The 23407-nt window shown below is 38.9% G+C and overlaps 1 protein-coding gene across 2 annotated transcripts; it reads right to left on the bottom strand.

Moving 5' to 3' along the window:
* Positions 7100-8642, bottom strand: RETNLB (resistin like beta). 2 transcript variants are annotated; one of them, XM_005670236.3, is made up of 4 exons: positions 8548-8642; positions 8213-8364; positions 7950-8030; positions 7100-7368 (listed from the first exon to the last, which is right to left on the bottom strand). In XM_005670236.3, the coding sequence occupies exons 2-4, from the start codon at positions 8337-8339 to the stop codon at positions 7241-7243; spliced, it is 336 nt and encodes a 111-aa protein (XP_005670293.1). In that variant the 5' UTR covers positions 8340-8364; positions 8548-8642; the 3' UTR covers positions 7100-7240. The 2 variants fall into 2 exon arrangements, with proteins under 2 accessions (XP_005670293.1, NP_001096680.1); NM_001103210.1 differs by lacking the exon at positions 8548-8642 and having other exon boundaries at positions 7175-7368; positions 8213-8340.

Raw genomic sequence — 23407 nt, 5'->3', positions numbered from 1 at the left:
CCTCAGCTATATCTGACTAACAGAGAAAACTCTTTGCCCCCTTCCCCTCCAAGGCCGAGCTCCAAAGTAAATAGTGAAAGCTCTGCCTTGGTAATTTTTCTATCTTAGTTTCTACTGTCTCTCCCATTATACAAATGATACTGTTTGGTAAGGCTCAGAGTAGGACCACTGCTATGAGAGTGTGTATTTAATTAGGACACTCTCCAAATTAAGCCCCTGATAGTGTTTGAAGCAGAAAGGATAAGGACATTTGAAGAAAGGGAGTTTTCTTAGCATCTCTCAAATTACATCACAAAACATCCAAATAGCAATTATTGCTCAGACAGGTACTGTCACTGTGGAGTTATAGAACTGTTTCCTTGTCTTCTCAGTCTATTTAGGGCCTTAAAGGAGTTTCTATTCAAAATCAGGGTCCTTCTCTTCTATCTTAACTCCATTCACTAAGGAAGTATGTCCAAATCTTAGTACTAATGTAAGCTTTCCCTTATAGATTATGTGATTTGAATTTTCTTCTATTTGGGATTTTCCAAAGAAATATAACAATCCCTCTCACTTAAATAAGAGAAGGTTTATTTAACTAAAATAATGCTTAATACCTCAAAAAATAGTTTATGTGGTGCTAAAGATAAGCACCCAATGATGGCTTACTAGATTACCAATGTCTTCCAAAATGGTCCACGTTATATTTTCTACTGCATAAATATGCAGAAGCTCTGGCTTCTGAAATTCAGGGAGCATACAAATAAATGAAAACTTTTCTGCAAAAATCAGGAAAAAGGCAAGGATGTCCTCTCTTACCACTGCTTTTTAAACATTGTGCTGAAAGTCCTCCTTGAATGGGAGGAAGTGGGAGGGACTGGGACCTTGGGGTAAAGAGATGCAGAATGCTGCCCTTGGGATTGATTAGCAATGGGATCCTGCTGTGTAGCACTGGGAACTGTGTCTAGTCACTTATGATGGAACACGTAAAGTGAAAAAAAAGAATGTATACATGTAAGTGTAACTAGGTCACCATGCTGTACAGTAGAAAAAAGTATACATATAAATAAAAGATTAAAAAAGTACCATTTTTGTTAGCATCAAAAAATTTAAATTCTTAGGTATAAAGCTAATAAAATAGTAGCAATTGTCTTTGTCTGTTTTAACAAACTACCATAGACTGGGTAGCTTACAAACAACAGGTATTTAGTACTTAAGAGTTCTAGAGGCTGGAATTCCAACACTGGGGTGCTAGAATGGTTGAGTTGTGACGAGAGCCATCTTATAGGTTATATAGACTGCTAACTTTTCTTTGTATTCTCTCATGGAGGAAAGCAGAGATAGGAAGAAAGTTTTTTTTTTTCTTATGGCTTTTTATAAGGGCATTAATCCCAATTATGAAAGTTTCCCCCTTCTGACCTCATCTAATTACCTCATCAAATCTCCACCTCCTAATACCATCACATTGAGGAGTAAAAATTTTGAGGGTGATATAAGAATTCAGTCCATAGCAAAGGTTTATATAAGGAAAACTATAAAACTCTGATGAAAAATATTAAAGAAGTAATAAATAAACAGGGACATATTTCATGTCCATAAATAGGAAAACTCAGTATTGTTAAGATGAGTGTTCCTTCCAGCTTTATCTATAGATTCAACACAATCCCATAAAATACCAGCAAGTAGTTTTGTAGATATAAACAAACTTAATTATATGGAGATGCAAAAGACTCAGAATGCCCAAATAGATATTAATTGAGAACAAAGCCAAAGGACTGACACCACTCAACTTCAAGACTTACTATACAGCTATAGTAATCAAGACAATGAGGTATTTGCAAAAGAATAGGGCAACAGATTGTTAGACCAGAATAGAGAGAGCAAAACAGACCTACATAAATATAGTCAACTGATCTTTGACAAACAAGTTAAGGCAATATAACGGAGAAAAAAAATAGTGTTTACAACAAGCGATGCTAGAACAACTGGACATCCACATGCAAAATAATAAATCTAAACACAGTCCTTATACTTTTCACAAAAATTAACTCAAAATAGATCATAGATCTAAATGTAAATTGCAACACTATAAAATTCCTCATAGATAACATAGGAGAACATCTGGATGACCTTGGGTATGGTGGTAACTTTTTAGATATATTAAAATTAAAAACTTTTGCTCTGTGAAAAATGATATCAGGAGAATGAAAAGATAAGCCATGGCTGGGAGAAAATACTTGCAAAATACATATTTGATAAAGGATTGTTATCTGAAATATATTTTTTAAAAACTCTTAAAACTCAACAATAAGAAAGTAAACAACCAATTGAAAAATGATCCAACAACATGAATATCACTTCACCAAAGAAGATATACAGATGGCAAGTGAGTATATGAAAAGATATTTCACGTCATATGTCACTGAGGAATTTCCAGTTAAAACAACAATGGAAAATCACTATATATCTTTTAGAAAGGCCGATAGCCAGAACACTGACAACATCAAATGCTCGTGAGGATGTGGGGTAACAGGAACTCTCAATCATCACAGATAGGGATTCAAAATGGTACAGCTACTTTGGAAGGTAGTTTGGTGGTTTCTTACAAAACTAAATATACTCTTACCATATGACCTAGCAATTATGCTCCTTGGTACTTATCCAGAGGAGTTGATAGTGTATGTCCACACTCAAATCTGCACATGGGTGTTTTTAGTAGCTTTATTTATAATTGTCAAAACTTGGAAGCAACAAAGATGTTCCAAGATGCTGAATAAATAAACTGTAGTACATCTAGACAATGGAATATTAATCAGTGCTAAAAAGAAATGAACTATGAAGCCATGATGACATATTAAATGCATATTACTAAATGAAAGAAGCCAATGTGGAAAGGTAAAATACCGTATGATTCTAATTATCTGACATTCTGGAAAAGACAAAATTGTGGGAGATAGGAAAAGATCATGGGTTCCCAAGGGTTGGGGGAAGGAATGATAAATAGGTAGACCACAGAGTATTTTTAAGAGCAGTGAAACTATTCTGTATACTACAATGCTGGATATATGTCATTTTAACATTTTTCAAAACACACTGACTGTACAACACCAATAATGTAGACTAAGAACTTTGAATGCAAGTTCATTGATTATAGCAAATGACCACTGTGGTGAAGGATTGTCTATAGAAGAGGATTATTTGTCTGCGGGAACAGTGGGCATATGGGAACTCTCTGAAATATCCTCTTAATTTCACTGTGAACCTAAAACTGTTCTAAAAAATAAAATTCTTTGATTTAAAAAAATTGTGAACGATACTATTCTAGGTACCCAAAGGGAAACATGTGAAGTATACGTAGGGTGTATTCAGCATTTAAATAGATATTATAGAGAACTAAATGCACACACACATGCACACATATTTTTGGCTTTAATTTCCTTTTACTGTTTCCTGTCTTGGATACTCTACCTCCCCAATCTCATCTCATAAATAATAATTATCAAAAATCACTGAATAATATATAGATTTCTGAAAAATTTCCTAGTCTCTTCATAATCATGGTATTTTAGGAATTTGGGGAGTAAAAATAAAGCAGCCTTGTTTGTGGGATTTTTTTTCCTTGTAGGATATTGCTACAATTTTTCTCTTCCAAAGGCGAAAGTTCAGGAAATATTTAGTATGTTCTGGCTTTACCAGCATCATGAACAAAGAAAATTTTGTGCTGGGTTACACGATAAGATCAGTAATATAGACCATTAAAGATATTGGTCATTAAATGTATATTTTTCAATGGAGTCTTCGACAGAAATAAAGCCAACTCTGTTTAAAAGAGTAACAAACTTCAAAGGCAAGACGTGTGGGGAGGAGAGCTTTACTGTGATGGTTTTAGTGGGGTAGAAGTGAGGAGGAGAGTGGGGAGCAGCACTGTAAGGTCTGACTTTGGATCCCATGCCAGGTCTGCTCCATTGCTGTTCCCACCCTACCATTAGAATGAAGATCTGAACACCAGTCATACTTCTCTAGTTCTTCCGAGAACAGAAAATATGGTGCCTGTTCAGTGGAACTATGACCTAAATCATTACACAGTCAATAATGTAAGGCACTCCCATTTGCAGGGAAAGTGTACCCAGAATTGTGAGGTCCATACTGGACCTGTGTGGAAAAGGATGGGAACATTGGATATTGGTTCCATTTTTTTCTTTTATCCACACTTCCAATAACTAGGAGTCTTTTATTTTATATTAAGTGCCAAGTGTAGAATTGATGAGAACTGCCTATAAATCATGGCCAGGGCTATATGATTCTCTAATAGTCAATGATTTATCTTTTTACCAGAGGAATTGAGAGCCAGTCAGCTTGGTACAAATCATTGCAGATTTTAAGAGGTAGACTCTGAGTGGTCATTGTGTGTTTACAGTCAGAAGCAGGTTCCTTGATGCTGGATCCCAAAGGCAGTAGAGTCAAGATTTCTCCCTGGGGAAGCTGTACACATTGTCAGTGGATGTCCCACTCCTGCCTCATGATTCTCTAGAGAAATCCTACATCAGTGACTGGCCCTGAAGATGCCAGAAAGCTACAGGAAGAACTACCAGCTGCCTTCGGCACTTGCCAATTTCTCTTTGTCTTCTCCAAAGACAAAAGACTCCTCCGTTCCTTCCTGGGTGTTTCACAGCACTGATCCATAGGTAAATACAACTCACGGACTCCTTTTTCATATCAGCGTAGGGTCCATTTCCAGGTCCATAACTAACTCTTGGGCCAACTGTTCTAACACATTGGATGGGGAGCTGTACCAAATGCCGTCCAGACAGTCTGACCCTGACTGTGGATGAGACTTCAGCTCTGAACTCTGCTCAGAGGATTTGAGATTCAGTTGCTACATATATTTTCCCCAGCTGTCCACTGCTTATAGTACAAAAATTGCTCACAATGTGACAAATGTCTCCCTGAGCTTGTGACTGTCCCTCCAAAGTCAATAAAAGTCTCAAGAGGTCAAAACATCAGAAAGCCAAAAGCCATGGTTAATAGACACTTTTTTACATGTGGTCAGTTTTCTTGCCATTCCCTTTAGGGAAGGAGCCTGACAGGTAACTCCTTTTTGTACTACTGCAGTGTCCAGCCTGGGAATTCCTACATGATGTCTTAGCTCAACAGGATTAGGTATAGGAGTTCCCATCGTGGCGCAGTGGTTAACGAATCCGACTAGGAACCATGAGGTTTCGGGTTCGGTCCCTGCCCTTGCTCAGTGGGTTAACAATCCGGCGTTGCCGTGAGCTGTGGTGTAGGTCGCAGATGCAGCTTGGATCCCGCATTGCTGTGGCTCTGGCGTAGGCCGGTGGCTACAGCTCCGATTCAACCCCTAGCCTGGGAACCTCCATATGCTGAGGGAGCGGCCCAAGAAATAGCAAAAATGACAAACAAACAAACAAACAAACAAAAAACAGTATTAGGTACAGTCTTCATCCCTCCATCACCAGAAGCTCCAAGAACCCATAAGCCATAGAGAAGGCAGGGACTTTGGGATGAATCTTCCAGACAGATGTTGTTATCTGGGAATGGCTGGAGAATGGGGTAGGATTTGGAGCAGAATTGAACATGGAAGATATGTGTCCCCATGCAACCCTGGAGACTCAATGATAGGCAAATTCAATGAGGTTTCATCTTTCCTGAACCACATGTTCCACTAGGGGAAATAATTAATACACTGACAGATAAATACATACTATGATTTCAGCACAGAGAAGCATTATGAAGAAAGACAAGAGACAGAGCCTTCTTCTCTGAAAAATATTGTTTGATCTTGGGTGTGGGGAACCATATAACTATCTGGAGGTCACAGAGTAGGAAGGCCCTGAGGTGGGAGGGTGGCCACAACTTATGGGAGCACCTAGAACGCAGGTGTATCCAGGAAAAAGCAAGCAAAGAATCAGAAACAAAGCAAGCAAATATATAACCACTGAGTACATGCGGGGTTTTCTTGGCCATGATACTTAGGATTTTATTTTATGTGTAATGAGAAATCATTGGAATGTATACTTTGGACAGGAAGGTGATATTATTTAGTTCATATTTTTAAAGACTCACTCTATTTACCATAAATAGGAGTATTAAGTTGTTACAATGGTTAACAGTACCCAACTGAACAAGGCATTTATAACAAATTTTGATAAATAATAATAAACACAAATGGTACCTTTTGCAAATGTGTTTCTTAAACAAGAAAGATGGGGTAATTTTGGAAATGTGTTTCTTAAATGAGATGGAGATGATTTTTTTCCAAGTAGTTTATATGCCCATGAATGAAGAATCCTAGATAAATTTAAAACTAATTATATTCCTAGTTTTCTTTTCATAGTTATGAGTTAAGATACCTACTCCTCATAATTAAGCAGGTAGAAAGGGAAAAGTTTTTACTGTAGTAACGTTGTTCAATTTTTTTGAATTCCTTTTGAGTTATTTGTTAAAAATCTCACTGCAACTTGTTATTAAAATTATTTTTGATGATCTATCAGGTGGTAACTGTATTATGCCCTCCTTCAACATTATGTCATAAACTGGAAGCCTCTCAACTTGTAAAAGGACTTGTTTGGTCATTGGCTCACTTAACCTTGGTGTCAATATTTTGAATCCTTCCTTTGGCATTCTGCAGATTTTTATATCCCAGGGCAATGAATCAAGGTAAAGTTCAATGACAAGGAAGGGCTGGGTTTCCTTCTGTTATGTGGGAGAAAACAATGGCAAATCATCATCTTGATCAAAGAGGCTCTCTGGAACCTAAGTCTAGGAAAGAGAATAGTCAGAAATCTGGAAATTGCTTCTTTTAAAGCTGTGCTTGCCTGCCTACATGCTGGAAAGTCTGTCTCCCCACTCTTCTATTGTTGGTGAGCTTTGTAAGGACATGTGTGCCATTTCATTTCTCTGCATCTCTAAGGCCAAGCAAAGTGTCTGGCATAGAGTTGATATCCTTTCATTAAATAATGAGGGAACTAGGGGGCTGGAGTGTCAATCCCTCCATATTTTTTCCTAATTCTTGCTGAGATGGAGTGATTGAGATGCAGGAAACATTTTCCGGCTAGAGGAGTCCCAAGCCGTGGGTGATAATATAAAAAATACAAATGCAGAAAGATGCAAAAAAAAATTTTATTACCCAAGAAGCAGAGTTGTAACAAATAAAAGGGATAGTTTGAGTCAGTTTTTCTGGTTGGGATCATGGTTTCAATATAGTAACTGTCAGACAATTAGATTTTCATTCTCCTCCCTCTCATGTCAGGCGGCAGCAGCGGGCAGCGGTCCAGTCTGCTGTGTTGCACTGGCAGTGGCATGTGGTTTCATGCTGGACATCCCAGGAACCACAGGCATAGCCACAAGCACAGCCAGTGACAACGGTCCCTGCATGAGCACACAAGATGTAGACATTAGAAGAACTCTTTGATTTTGATCACCCCATAATCATCTTTCATCCCTATTCATCCCAGAGGTAGATCTATTTTTGTGGGGTCTAAAATGAATTCAATTTTGAAGGTCCTTTTTTAAGGAAAAAATATAAAACTACTAAAAAAAATTAAGTATAGGGTCACAGAAGAGACCTGTGAAAGTAAGGGCCCTGGGAATTTATGTTACCTTAGATTCATGATAAATTCACCTCTATCTTGGCCCTTAACCACCAAAATAGGAGAACAGACCGAGGGAGATGAAGGCAGGGGGAGTGGTAGTGACATGACCATAGCAGGGCTTTGAAAAAAGGAAGGGCTGGCATATGTGACCACGAAAGGAGGGTGGGAAAGGAAGAGGCAGAAACCCAAGATCCCTCAGCAGAATCCTTAAAGGAAATGAGAATGGGAAGGGAGATCTGGGAACAGAGAGTTATGAGTCAGTCCCAGGATAATACAAACATGGGGGGGGGTGCTGGGGATGGACAGGGGAGGGCACAGGGTATCATACTTGCCATTCCTCCCTGAAGTGTTACTCACCTGCAGGGCAGGAAGACAGTTTGCCTGAGTTTTTGACACTGAAACATGAGATCCTCTTTCTTGGAGCAGAGGGATTGAGCTCTGAGTAGGACAGAAGAAGGGATATCGGTCATAATCTCTGTCATCCATAATCCCCTTTCAAGTCCCCTTCTACCTTAGGGGTGCTACTGTGTCCATAATCAGACTGCTCACTAGCTTGTAAGGTTTATGATCAGGGTTATTCCCCCATCCCCTTCCCCATCCACCTGACCCCATTCAGTTACCTAGACGATTGAGAGCATCCTTTATCTTTTTGTCCACAAGGGAGTCTAAGGAACACTGAGAACCCCTTGCGATTATCAACTGAAGAAGGAGGATGAGGATAAGAAGGAAGCAAGAAGTTGGCTTCATCCTATAGAAAGGCAGCGTCCTGGACCTGGGAGGAAAGACAGAAAGAAACTGAGATCTCAGAGTTCAGTGTTGCTGGGAAGGAAAGAAGTGAATGTGGAGTCTCAAGAGAGGAGAGGTGCAGGGACATCAGTGTCAGAATGGAGGAGCCCGGAGCTCTCTAAGCAGTTTTGAGAATCGGGGAGGGTGGCTGCAGAGCAGGTTCACTTACCAAAAGGGTTAGAAAAGGTCTGCAAAGACTGGTCAGGAAGGGATGTTTTATACCACCTGGTATTGACCTGGGAACCCCTTAAAGCACAAGCATACACCCACATACAAACACACTCCCCAGTAAATTTTCAAAGAATTGCCCCTTGGAGTGTGGCATGCAAACATGATAAACTTCAGTGTGACCAAGATAAGCAACAACTGCCATTATGCTGGTTCTCTGCCTCCTGCCTTTCTGTACTTTCCTCTCTATTCTTCTGATAAGGCCAGCACCTGTGTCATCTGTTGAGTGCCACATATTATAGGACTCTTATTTAATCCTTCATAGGGAAGAGGTGACTTTAAAATCTGTTGAGTTAGGGCCATATTTACCACCTGTTTAGACATCGTTTTATTGTTCTTGCCTAATCCCACCTGTAGGAAAGTAACAGCCTGACCTCCATTGGTTTACAAACAAAGGAGTTTTCTATTTACTTAACCAGAAGCATGATGCTTGATGCCAGACTTCTTTTGGAAGCTCAACAGAGTCATTACCAGCCTGATCTTTCCCTCTTTTTCTCTACCATCCTCAGTTCAGTGGCTCTTCATCCTTGATCTTGTGTCCTCATGGTCATAAGTTCAGGCATCATATCCTCGACTGAGACCCTGATCAGGAAGGAAGAATTAGGGTAAGCTTTACCCTAACTCACCTTGAGTCTTTACCCATTCACTTTGAGGTTTTGCATTTTTTATTTTATTTATTTTTATAGGTTTTGATCAAATTTATGTTTTATTTTTTTGCTTTTTAGGACCACACCTGCAGCATATGGAAGTTCCCAGGCTAGGGGTTGAATCAGAGCTACGGTTGATGGACTACACCACAACAACAGCAACTCAGAATCCAAGCTACATCTGTGACCTACATCACAGCTCATGGCAACACCAGATCCTTAACACACTGAGTGAGGCCAGGGATTGAACCTGCATCCTCATGGATGCTACTAAGGTTCATAACCCACTAAGCCATGATGGGAACTCCTGCATTTTTATTTTAGAAGCAAGACTTTCCTCTAGAAGATCAAGGTTTCCCCTTCACTTTATTACTAAGTTCCGGTCACATGACTTTCTTTCCCACTATGTGTGGCTAAGAAGTTGATCAGGGCTCCACAATCCCTTATTCAAGATCACTGGGCCAAGATATATTTCAGAACTCAAATTTTTTCATATTTTAGAAGGTAAGAGAGTGAAAATTCTATAGATTATGCTATACTTCTTACCAGGAATCTAGGGTAAAATCCTATAATGAAACAAATTAATATGTCTGCAGCAATATGTATGAATAGTCACAAAACATGAAATAAAGACCATGAATAGTTTGACACAAGGGCATACCAGGTTTTGCTGCTAAATGGGTTAGTCTCAAACTTAAGGAAAGACTTTTAGGTTTTTAGAACCTTTTAGATTTTGGAATAGTGAGTGAAAAGGTAAAGACTCATATACGGCCAAGAAGAGCAGGAGTGCTAGGATTTATCCTCTGGGATGGGGCACATGGTCACCCTGACTGAATCCCATGGTTCAAGGACAAGATGAAGAAGCAGAAAACGTCTGTTGGATGACCATTACTGGAGGAAGTCAGGTGGGGAAGGCTGGGTCTCCTTCTGCTGTGGACCACCTCACTGCCCCCTTCCCTAGAAATGCCCTCCAGTGGACAGCTTATTCTTTTGCACATCTCTCTCTGGCAACTTTGCCTTTTGTTGGCATCTCCAAGGCCCATTCTCAAAGATGATTCCTAATTACCAGATAGGAGTTTTAGGAAAGGAAGGAGTTATAGCAAGATAGCATACTCTTGGATTTGGCATAGAAGTTTGGTAGATTAATTCATTTGTTAATTCAATGACTATTTATGGACCTTCTCGTCTACCAACTCTAGCTCTGGCATTTCAGCAGTGGGCAACAGAGACAAGGTCCTTGATCTCTTGAGACAACATTATAACATGGGAGATAGATATATGTTGGATACTGGAAAATGCCTTGAAGAAAAATAAATCAATTTTTTTTCTTTTTAGGGCCATACCCACAGTATATGGAAGTTCCCAGGCTATAGGTCAAATTGGAACTGTAGCTGCTGACCTGCACCACAGACACAGCAATGCCAGATCCAAGCCAATCTGCAAGTTAAGTCGTAGCTTGCAGCAATGCTGGATCCTTAACCCACTGAGCAAAGCCAAGGATCAAACTCTCATCCTCATGGATACTAGCTGGGTTCTTAATCCACTGAGCCACAGTGGGAACGCCAAAAGAAGTCAATTTTAACCAATCTCAAAATAGGGATCCTATATAGACCTTGATTCGAAAAAAATAAAAATAAAAATTAGAATGCTATTAGGGAAATATGAATATTGACTAAATATTTGCTGATATGAATTATTATTTTAGAAATCATGGTGATATTGTGATCACTTTAAATACTTTGATCTTTTATGGATGCACACTGCAATATTTACAGAAAAAATCATGATGTCAGGAATTTGCTTCAAAATAAACTGTTAGAAGAGCTTGTGGATTTAGATGAATAAGATTGTCATGTATTGATTAATATTGAAGCTGGATATTGATATTATTCTATTTATGAATACGCTTGATGTTTTCTATAATAAAAAAACCTAAAAAAGCTATAAAGAAAGAAATTAAGGCAAGGCAATCGAGTGTTGCACAGATTGCAGTGTGTCCAGGGAAAGCATCTCAGAAAAGGTAACTTGTGAACAATGAGCTGGAGAAGTGTGAGTAAGTCATAGGAAAAGCTGGGGCAAGTGTTCCAGTCTGAGGAACGAACAAGAGCCCAAGGCAGTGAAGTGGCTGTTGTGGTGAAGGAATAGCAACAAAGGCAGTGTGGCTGGAGAGAATGAAGTTCCAAAGGGAAAGAGATGTCATAAAAGAAGGCTGGATTATACAGCTCATGTAAGCTGACGAAAAGGCTCTGGGTTTCGTTGTAAATTTGACAGGAAATTACTGGAGTGTTCTGCTCAGGGGAGTGACATGAGATGGTTTATGTTTTATAAAGCTTTCTAAGGCCACTATAGTGGAAAAGAGATTAAAGGGAAAACAGGTGAACAAGGCAAGCAGGCAGCAGATTTTTGCAAAGTTCTCAGTCTCAGATGTAGCCAAGGAAGGAATGAGGATTGGATGGTTTGGGGTTGTTATAGAGAGTTGAGCCTCTTTAGGGTTTCCTCATGGACTGGGCACGGGGCATAGGAGGAAGAGCAATGAAGGACTAAGGTTATGTTCTGAACAGCTTGTTGAAGATCAATGCCATTTACTGAAATGGATCCTGGGGGAAGAGGAGGTGTGGCAAAAAGCAGCAAATCATGTTTAATCATGATGAATTTAATGTGCTTATTAGACATCCAGATGGAGCTCTGGCCTTAGCAATTGGGAATACAAGTTTGGGTTTCGGGGAAAAGGTGAGAGTCAGCGATACAAATCTGAGAGTAATCAGTCCACACATGATGTAATAGCATAGATAAACTCTAATAGAAGAGAAATCAGATTTTTTTTTTAAGGGAATCAGGGAAAGAAAGCAACAGATTGGGAAGTGGATCACCAGAAGAAGATTGGCTTAAAGATATGAATGAAATTGCATTGACTAATGGGTTTGTTGAGAATGATAGGAAAAGAGAAGAAAGCAGAATCATGGGGGTACCCTTGGGTTAAAATGAGCCTGGGCTACGGGAGAGTGACCACCTTCTCTGGGTAACACATATGGTCACTGGCATGCCTGGCGTATTTGACATTCAAAGGCAATTATTAATATTTTTATCCCATTCATTTATTTTGAAGTTCATTAAAGAATCCCATCTAAAAGATTAAAAAATATGTATGGATAGTCACATAATTATGTCTTTGACATTTCAAGTATGGTGCAGGATTTCCTGAAGGCTATTTGGAGCCATTTACTTCACTGTGCTTTGGTTTATTTTTCTGTATTTTTTGACTGAATGGGTCCTCTGGATACTCTCCTCTTTCTAAGTCCATATTAGTATATTAATCATAGGGAGGCTGATATGCTTAATCGTCCTTAAAACAAAATACTAACTGTATTACCAAATACAGGTTCATTTATTTACATGTATAATAGTATATAATATAAAAATATAACATATCAGGGACATAGGGTTTTTTTTAATTACAAAAGGTCTTGGCTAGTCAAGGTATTCACATATAAGATCATATGTGAGTAGTCGACTTAAAATGGGAAAAAAAAAATGTGTACAATTTTTGGACAATAGACCCTGTGCTTGGAAGGAGCTCTTAGTTGTCAGGTGTTTTAGATCCTTTCTGATCCATTGCAGTCAACTAGGTCTTTGTAGTCAAATAATTTCATCTCTCATGTATAAAACAGAAGATAGAATTAGGATCACTGGGCTTCTTTTCTATTTACATACAACTAAGTGAAATTTGGAAAATTATTTATTGTCTAACATTTTTTGAATTGATATACAGAACTTTATAAGTTTAGGTAGTGGCAAAAGCTTTCATTTCTGACAGAGTAAGAGTTTAAAGTATAAAACTTATTAAATTTACCCAATGAAATCTATGTATCATAGCAATATGATAGCTACCACCCATTTTTAAAAATGCAAAAGTAAAGTTTGTATTAATAGAATATGGTTCCACTTATGTGGGCTGTGTAGAGTGGTCAGATTCATAGAGGCAGGAATAGAACGGTGGTGGTGAGGGCTTGCAGGAGGGGGACATCAGGAATTATTTAATGAGTATGGAGTTTCAGTTGTGTAAGATAAAGAGTTCTGGAGATTGATTGCACAGTAGTGTGAATGTACTTAACGTAACTGTACTGTAACACTTAAAAAATGGTTAAGGTGGTACATTTTACGTTATGTATATTTTGATACAATTTTAAAAAAATTAAAAATAGGTTTTAAAAAGTAAAATTATTTAATAATAAAAATTTACACTATTACTAGTTTCCTAAATTTATATTTCCATTTCCTTCCTCTACAGAATTTTATTTAAGACCTAATAGTAATTGGATGAAATTTATTACTTTTTCAAGATTTTTCTTTTCTTAAGGCAACATTGATCTATAACATTATGTAAGTTTCATGTATATGACAGACATGATCACCACCAAAAGTCTAGTTTTCATTCATGACCATATAGTTGACCCCTTTTCGTATTTTGTCCTCCCCACACCACCCTTCCCCCAGAAGGGATCATTCTTTAACATTCCCAACTCTTATATAACAAAAGCATTTCCAGTAATAATTATGTAATACTCAGAAATAATCATTATTTCTCTAGTTGTAAAACAAAAAGACCTATTAAAAAGTGCAAATGTCAGAGTTCCCACTATGTCACAATTGGTTAAGAATCTGATTGCAGCAGCTTGTGTCGCTATGGAGGCATGGGTTCAAACTCTGGCCTGGGGCAGTGGGTTAAAGGATTTAGTATTACTGCAGCTATGGTATAATTGCAGCTGTGGAGTGGGTTGCTGCTGTGGCTTGGATTCAATTTCTGACCTGGGGACTTCCATGTGCTACAAGTGTGGCCATAAAAAAAAGCGCAAATGTCAATTTTAAAGATGTTGTTTAAATTCATTATATTTCTGCGTGGATTAAAATTTGCACTTATCAAACAAAAATATTATACCTCTCAGTTTGCATACCCCAAATTTAAATATTAAGCACAATTAAATTCAGCATAACATATAGAATTGCCAAATTGATGTAATTCAAATTCTGTTAATTCGTCTTAAAGATCACCAGGCTACTATTGCTTATTTAGCTTCTACTATTTAACTGCAGGAATACATAGTAGGATAGAAATTGTACACACACAAGCAAACCTGAATGTTTTAATTGTTACAAACTGACTTATAAATGAAGGCATATAGCTGAGGCCAAGTACAGGGGGCCCAAACGTATAACTGGATGTACTCTGAATTAACATCCATGTAGAATTCAGTGCTTGTTGAAAGATAAGTAATAAAAGTGTGCTAATTTGAAGCTTAGATAAATATTATTAAAACTCAACAATAACATCAGTGTTTTTAAGTCTAACAAATAATGTTTCGGAGGAGTATTTTAGTGTTGATGTTATTTAGAAGCTTCTGTACATTGTGATAATAGAAATTGAATTGACTTTTACTCAGATTTGTTATTGCTTTTAAATTCGCTCTAGATGATGCACCCTGCTTCTTTCTTGAACTCCTATTCTTGGTAGTCACTGATTACAGCATTAAAAAATTGTCTGCAATCAGCCACTGCAAGGCAGTTTCCACCTCAGCCTTACTGGAAAGTGTTCAGAAAACCCTACACAGAGAACGTGGTAGAAGGGTTTTAGTTCTTTCAAAATCCATGATAAACTAAGTGGCATCTCTTAACATTCTTCTTCCTTAGAACTACTCTCTTCCAAAGAGTACACGTCTTTCCCAATGACCTAAAGGTGGAGTTACATTTTTCATCTCTTATCTCCTCTCCTCATCCAATTCTCCACTTATTGCTTTGCATTTAATTTTAGATAAAGTTGGAAAAGTTGATAGCATAGGACAAAGAATGCAGACATAAATCTGGGTAAAAGTAACTGGACAGTTGGGAAAAGTAAAAATAGGAAAGATGGGACTGGAGCAGGGTCATCTGCACAGGTTAAGGCAGAGCACTGTTTTCTTGTGACTTCCTTTATACATGGGAGCAAGGGCTTTCAGGGTGGAATGTAGAGCCCTAAAATGGCACAAAATACTCCATTGGATTTTAAGAAGTAGATAGCAGAGCTTCTAGTTTTATTTATTTTTCTCATTCTTTAACATTTTCTGTTTTGTATATATTTTAGAGTAAACATTATATATTACTACATGTTTATAGTTTTTAAATTGCATTATAATATATGCCTAATTTTTTTAAAAAGCTCATGGTGTATCTGAAAAAAAAAAATTAGGAGACCAAGAAAATCAAGAGCTACAGGAAGTTTACGGATCTCTCAAGTATAATAGAAAAAACTGTTTTTGTCTAGAGTTGGAGTGCTCTCTGATGAGGCATTAAGTGCTGCTATTTCATCATGTGAATTCATATACTTTAGCTACTACATAAGAAATCAGTCAAGTTGATATTAGATGTAAAAATTGAGATGCAGATAAAAATTGAGAGGCTGACTCATCCTGAATAGAGAGTAGTCATGGAATTGCTTGGAGGTAGGGCAAAATGTCTCTCAAGAATCATCTTGGAATCTGCTCAAAGTTTGCATAGGTACCTGATTGAGAATGCAGAGTTCTGCATCATTAAGCAGAGGGGAAAATTGGTTCTGTGAAACTTGATGAGTTGATGCTTTCAATTAGCTGTGAAACCATAAAGCCTCTCTGCTCATCAAGCTTCCAGTCAGGGGCAAGTTGGCTCTAAGACAAGAATTTGCATTCTGGTGGCCAAAAAAGAGTATCCTAGAATGGTTGAATGAAATGATTTGTCCAAAGCTGTTGTCCCTTTGAATGCCAGAAATGTTAAATAAGGACAAATGTTATGTTCTTGGCATTATCTCTCGTCGAGTTAGTTGTGGTAACGCTTGGCTAACAGATTCAGCTAGGTGAGAGACAGAGGTACTGGGTGGAGAACGATTTCAGAGAGAGACACTGGGGAAGGAATAATGAAAGGAAAGAGTCTGGAGGAGAGGATAGAGACAAGGAAGTTAAAAGAAAGCGGATGAGCCTGGTAGAAGCTAGTGGAAGCACAAGTATGTGGAGTCTCCTGAAAATGGACAGTATTTCTGTGGAGTAGTTCAAAGATGACATAGGTCAGATCTGCATGGTCAGATTCACCCTGGGACCGGGTGCCATGGCCACTATCCACCCTCAGTGATCTCTTTCCCACATCTTATTCTGTCCGTGTCTGTGCATGTGCTGGCTAAAGAGAAGAAATGGAGGAGTCCAAGGCTCTGATTCAGGAAGGGGGAGATCCACAAGAGCTGCTGTGAAAGAAGAGAGATGTGGAGAAATTGCCCCATGCCTAAGAGGAGGCAGTAAAAGGTAATGGGTTGTCCAAGGTCTTTGGTAGGATCAGTCCTGCCATATTTCTTGGGGTGGATGCCCAGCCATCTGACTCTCCAATCGATGCTTTTTTGAAAGAGCCTCTGATTGTCTATCACTTAAATAGGGAGCAGGGTGAGGGGAGGTTCAGGCAGTTTGGGAGCCATGTGCTCTTTAATTCCTTAAAGTTGTAAGAGTAGAGCAGAACAGATCAAGGACAAACTGAGAGGCCTGATCATATCCTGTACCTCTATCTCTACCTCTCTATTTTGTTAGACAAAATCTAACACAAAATTTATTTTCATGTGCTTTAATTATACAAGTATTGTTGTGCTGCATGGTAACTGGTCATATATGGTAAGCAGCTAACATACATGATTTATAAATATGGATTTCTAGAGCCTAATTGGGCTTCTGGTTTTGCTGTCTACACATATGGCCACCTGGCTGTCAAATGTCTATCGTGATAGCATTTCCTAATACCAGGTTCTGTTTAATTCCTATCTTAACCTTTGGTTTAAAACTAAATGGTAAGTAATCTTCATGTATCCAGGAATAGAACATGCGTTGGGAAATATCTGGCTAGTTTTTGATTCACTCTACTCTTGAGATTCCTGGAATGCTGGACTGGGTCACGGGGAGAAGGGTGCCAGATTTACAAAGGGGCCAAAGAAGTTACTGAAGAAAAGGAAAAGAGCTTCCAACACACTCACCTTGAAACTCACACTCAAACTTGTTAGAATCTTAGGTCTGGAATCATACTTTTAGGATTTAGATGATTCTTTAGACTCAAAGTTTGAGGCTTAAGATAAGTGTGATTGAATTCCACTAACACGAAAGGACACTGAGATCCCACATGAGGGCCCATCAGGAAGAAGGAGGAAGTCTGGACCGGGTGCCCTGGGCTCTGCACCAGGGATTACAGGCTCACAAGTGAGCCTAGAATCCTCTAGTATTGGTCATGATTTGATAACAAACAATGGAAGATTACTGACTGGGAGTGCTTAGGTTTAAGATTTGCTTTGGAACAAAGTCTTATTTCTGACTTGTTTATTCTTAGTAGTGAGACAAGCTTAATGCCACAAAATACTTGAAGTATAAAGGTTTCACCGTGGAAACATTGTAGGTCCATAGCCTAAGTAATCAGACACCAGCAGGTGTCTCTTCCCTTCCCAGTTGTTTCTTTTCTCTAATGTCTGATGCCTTATTAGATTTTAGGTTGCTTGGAAGGAAGAATCATTTCTTAATTCTTTGTATCTCCAGCACCCACAGTATATGACACAAGACAGGTGTCAATTGGGGGTTAGTTGAATAAGTGAGCAGATGAATATTGACCTAAGAATTTATCTTTCTCTCTGGTTCTATCCTAAGTCAACTTGAGGGCCAAGCCAGAGTCTCTCATGCTGTTGATATATACATGAGATTTCAGGGCCTTTTGTCATTTTTTTAAGGACAGTCACTGAGTTTGGGTTGAAAGGGGTCAACCCTAGCTTTCCCAGATGCAATAATGGTTTGTCCAGTCTCCCTGGTTCTCATAGTACATGTTCTTCTTGTCTAACATTACATAGACATCCAGTCAACACTAATTTTTTAAATCTTCCTGATCTACCTCGGCTCATAAGATTATTTATAGATTTCTTTTTCTACCTCTCTTTGACTTTTTTCCTAAGCAAATAACTCTTTTTCTTTCTCTTTCCCTCCCTCTCTCCTCTCCCTCATTTCTTTTTCTTTCTTTCTTTCTTTCTTTCTTTCTTTCTTTCTTTCTTTCTTTCTTTCTTTCTTTCTTTCTTTCCTCCTTTCTTTCTTTCCTCCTTTCTTTCTTCCTTCCTTCCTTTCCATCCTTCCTTTCTTTCTCCCTTTTTTTTTCTTTCTTTCTTCTTCTCTGCCCCATCAGTTCTGGTCTCTTCAACTAGTGAGCCGTAATTCTGATCACTTTTAAGCACTTGCATTTACAGCTAACTACTTGTCTATAGAAAAGAGACTAATATAATAACAATTATGGACAGATCTTTCCATTAAGATGTCTTAATTTCTCTCTTTGGTATTTCTAGGGGGAGGGACAAGCTGTAGACTGAATTGGTGAGAGAATGCAATGGCTGATGAAAATGCAGAAAATGTTTAATGTTATTAATTAACAATGATATAAAAACTGAAATTTCTACGAATGTCAGCTTTTTTTTTTTTCTTTTCTTTTTATGTCCACACCCACAGAATATGGATGTTCCCAGGCCAGGGACTGAACTTAAGCTGAAGCTGAGACCTACACCACAGCTGCAGAAATGCCAAATCATTTAACTCACTGCACCAGGCCAGGGATAGAACCAGTGCCTCTGCAATGACCCAAGCCTCTGCAGTCAGATTCTAAACAGACTGCACCACAGCAGGAACTCCTGAATGTCAGTTTTTACCTCTCAGATTCTCCAGGATTAAGGAAAAAGGGAAAAACAGTAATTCCTCATAGTATTCTTCTGCTGAGAACATAAAATATTTATACATTTTTATGGGAAGTCATTTGGCAAAGTGTTTAAACATTTTAAAATATGTATTTCTTTTGACCCAGAAATTCCACTTTATGGGCTTAGGCTTTAAAAAAAAAGAGATATGCACAAAGATTTATATTCTTAAAATTCCTTACATTATTATTTATAGCAGTTAAACTATCCAAAATATTTAAATAAATTTTAGCATATTAAATACGTGAGATACTAGTTACATTATGAGAGTTTAGGGCATACTCTTAGATTATAAGTCAGGGCACAAAACAGAATGCACTTTTTGATCCAATATGATTGTGTGTAGAAAAATTCTGGGAGGGTCCACACTGGTCATGTTAACAGTCATTCTCTTCGGGTGGCAGGATTAAGAATGGTTTTTAAAATTTCCTTACTTATAATTATTGATACATTCTATTTTTTCTATAGTTAAAATGTTTTAGCTTCTTACTATTTTAAAAAGTGCCTATGATAGGTAGAGGTGAAGAGGGCTGCAACCAGCCCTCCAATTCCTGTGCATATGTCTCTTAGGCTTTGCTGTGCCTCCCTTCAAGAAATGAAGTCTGTTTCTGCACCTTGTTAACCTGATCTAAACTTGTGACCTGATTTGGCCAATGGATATAGCCAAAATAATGTTTTACAACCTTGGGGGTTAGGCCATTAGAAGCCTTGGAACTTCTATTTTGTTCCCCTGAAGTGCTGCCCTAAAACCAGCAGGTAAGGAAGACAGTCTAGCCTACTGGAGCATAAGAGCCTCACAGAAGTGAACCAAGGTCCCCTAGCCAATAGCCAGGACCAACTACCAGACATCAGCGAAGGCTTCAGGGACCTTCTGGGACAATCGTCTCTCCAACCAAATGCAGCAAAATCAGTCCCAAATGAGGCCAGCAGAGGAACCCTCCCATCAACCCCCAGAATATGAGAAATAGTAAATCATTGTTTCAAGCAACAGTTTTGGGTGTTACTCAGAAACAGATGATTAAAACAGCAACATAAACTTTTTTTGCTTTTTTTTTTTTTTTTTTTTTTTTGCTTTTAAGGCCACACCTAAGGCATATGGAAGTTCCCAGACTAGGAGTTGAATTGGAGCTGCGGCTGCCAGCCTATACCACAGCCACAGCAACTCAGGATCCAAGCTGCATCCACAACCTACATCACAGTTCACCACAAGGCTGATCCTTAACCCACTGAGCAAGGCCAGGGATCGAACCCACATCCTCATGGATACTAGTCAGATTCATTTCTACTGTGCCACAACAGGAACTCCCACAACATAAACATTAATTTAAAAAAGAAAGTCATAGGCTAGCTATGGTTGTCAATCTAGCTTCCAAGGAGCTCAAAAACGTTCCCTCGGATGGTTAAATGGAATTTTATGGCCGCGGTGAGAGTTTACAAATTTGGAAGATTGTCTGGTGAGAAGAGATGGCTGTTGTCTACAGTGGGTCAGCAAATAGGAGTAGGTTTTTGTGTGTGTGAAGCTTTTCCTCATTGAAAGCTCACAATTCCTCCAAAACATCTGCAGATGGCTCAGAAAGGACCCCCGCTGGCTGTCAGCAGAGTCCTTGGATCCTCTTTCCTGTAGGCACTGCAGGAGCAAGTGCTTGGCTGCCTTCCCTTGTCTCCTCCAGCACTTTCTTACCAGTGGGATCTCCAGGGGTAGAGGACTTTGGAGGGATCCCTACTACATTTAAACATATTCTCAAAACCTTTATCTTTTTGTCTAGTATAATGAGAGCATTTTCAGGAATACTGAGTAGAAATGGTACAAAGATCACTGTTAATTCTTTCCTCTGAAGTCTCATTGGGGAAATTTCCAAGATATCTTCCCAACACTCCACTCCCTAGTGATCCACATATCACCATAGGAATGAAAACTTGAGGATGAGGCTCATGAGTCTATGCTCAGATGTCAGCCCAAATTCAGAGGGTTAGAAATACCAGGCCCCTTGGGGAGGATCAAATTATAATCATCCAAGAGACAACTCAGGCTATGACTGAAACAGTTGTTGTAGCTTATCTCCAGTCACAAATGAATGACCTTGTAGGAACAGAGCTGCGACTGAACCCAGCTCTCTCTGCTCCTCCAAGTTATAGAATGTTATTCCACTTCTCTGAGCCCAAATGAAATCTGAGAGGTGGGATAAGGCATGGTCTTTGCTAATTTGGGGTACATTTCACATTTCAGTGGGATCATTGAATGTAAAAGAGGGATGTTCAGAAAGTTGCACAGTCAAAAAGTTTTATGCAATACCACAAATATAACAATAAAATAAAATTGCAAAGTGATTTCTTTCTCTGGATGTAGTGCTGCCTGAAACCAGCAGAGAATGAAGCTGCACAGCTTCAGTTTCACAGGTTGTGTTCTCAGCAATGTGTTTCCAAAGCCAGATGTCTGGTGATGGATGTTGACTCTCTCCTTTCCTACTGGGTAATTGATATTTATTATAAAACTAAACAGGAGCATGTGGAGCTTGGGGGAAAGAATTCTGACAACCACTAGTTTCAATATTCAATTTTTCGCAGTTCATCTCTCCCAAACATAATCCTCATGGATGTCACATTCACTGACATACTCCTCTGCAGTCAGCCTCCATTATTATCATTTTGTCTCTTCCATGCCAAGCCTGCCCAAGAGCCCTGAGCTAGGGATGAGGCCTCTCTGCGGTGTCAGCAAATATAAGGACTATGACCTATTGTTGCTTGCCCAAAACTGGCAGCTGTGCTGATAGATCAGAATCTAGGAGTTGGTTCTGCTCTGAGGGCCCCTCCTTCTTCCTGCTGCACTTCCTCTCTGGTATTAAGAATTTCCGGCCTAGAATTAAGGGAAGAATTTAAACCACTGCTCATTCTGAAGCTTTGAGACACCAACCGAAATACCTGAGGTGTGACCTCAGCATTCCCTATGGGCATCAAGTTTGGCACAAGATTCCATGATGACTGAGCTTTCTTTAGTCCTGACAGCCTCCCATTTTGTTGGTCCTCTGAGTTCTCACACATCTCACTCTTTTGCCAGCCAGCAAGATCATAGCTCATGCTTGCATAAATCTGGCAAGGGTCTAGGATACTAGGGGAGCTGTCACTCTTTGTTGGCATGAAGCCCCATCCACTTGCCCTTTGTGGGGTCTGGCCTGGAGGTCTGGGACTAGGATTAGAGGTCTGGGCAACATGTGAATCGAGACCTGAAAAACCTGCTCACCAAACCTAACTCTTGCTTTTGGAGAGATTTTTTTTATTAAGGTCAAGGATTCACATGGCATTTAGAGCAGGAGTTACAACCCAAGAAGTGAGCAGTTGAGCAGACCCTGGAACAAACTGAGTGCTAAAAGCAAGACTGGAAGCAAAGGAAGAAGGTCTAATAACAAAGGAGGCAAATTTTGGCTGAAGGGTTTGGCCTTCATAATATGTGGAAAAAAAATTAAACTAGTTGTTCACATTTAACACTAGCCTATTTCACATTCAAATCCAGCTTTCCATCTCTTCTTGAAGCACCTTTTGAGTTCCCAGCCCAATAAGGGAATACAACCCCATCAGAAGCTTTCTCCCCAACCCTTTAACTCCTCCCAGAAGAAACTGTTGATCGTGGGTTTGCATTTCTTGGTCCTTGTTTTCCATTTTCCTAAGAAAGCACCGTTTGTGCTAAAGCATTGGATGAGGTACACAGGACACATGTTATCCTTTCCTCTGAGTTTTCTCCCAAAGGAATGGTTCATTATTCAAATCAAGGACTAGGACTTGAGAAACAGAATTCTGTCTGACGTTTCTGATGCTTCCTCTATTTCATGCTATGATTTTTTGCTCCTCAAATCTTCCTCCAAATCATACACTTAAGCCTGTTCTTACTGGAGAAATAATATATAAAAGCCCATGTTTGACCTTAGCGTCACCATTGTAGGGAACCAAAGTAGATTTTCCAAGAAATTTTTTTAAAGACCCCTTTAAAAATAATAATAATAAAAAGGGGTCTTTAAAAAAAGATCATTATCATACTTTCCAATATCCAGCAGGAAACATTTTCATATTCATCTACCAAAACAAATATTTATTGAGAAACTATTAAGGGTCCAGGATTTGGGCCACCAACAAAATAAGCATAGTCTCTGCCTTTGTGGACATTTTAGTCTAGTGAGAGATAAACACATTAACTATTAAACAATGATTCATATTCACCATTTGTTAAGGTTTAGGGTACAAAAGTAGAGAGGAATCTCCCCTGTGGAGGTGACATTTATGTGATTTGAAATTGAGAAGAACTCAGCCTGAAGTGGGAAAGTAAGAGCAAAGAGGCAGCCCCTCCCACCAAGAGGTTTCTAAACTGGTACAGGCCAAGCTGGGGTGGGAGGGAAAATTCACTTAGATGTAAC

This window comes from Sus scrofa, chromosome 13 (genome assembly GCF_000003025.6).
Source record: "Sus scrofa isolate TJ Tabasco breed Duroc chromosome 13, Sscrofa11.1, whole genome shotgun sequence".
Lineage (NCBI taxonomy): Eukaryota > Metazoa > Chordata > Mammalia > Artiodactyla > Suidae > Sus > Sus scrofa.
This window is presented reverse-complemented; position numbering and strand designations above follow the sequence as displayed.

Bases quoted from the DNA above. Each gene is read 5' to 3' on its own strand.
- RETNLB (XM_005670236.3), bottom strand. From the start codon at position 8,339: ATGAAGCCAACTTCTTGCTTCCTTCTTATCCTCATCCTCCTTCTTCAG. The intron at 8,031-8,212 runs GTAACTGAATGG...TGTCCTACTCAG, and splicing joins GGATGCTCTCAATCGTCTAG to AGCTCAATCCCTCTGCTCCA. The intron at 7,369-7,949 runs GTGAGTAACACT...GTGCTCATGCAG, and splicing joins ACTGTCTTCCTGCCCTGCAG to GGACCGTTGTCACTGGCTGT.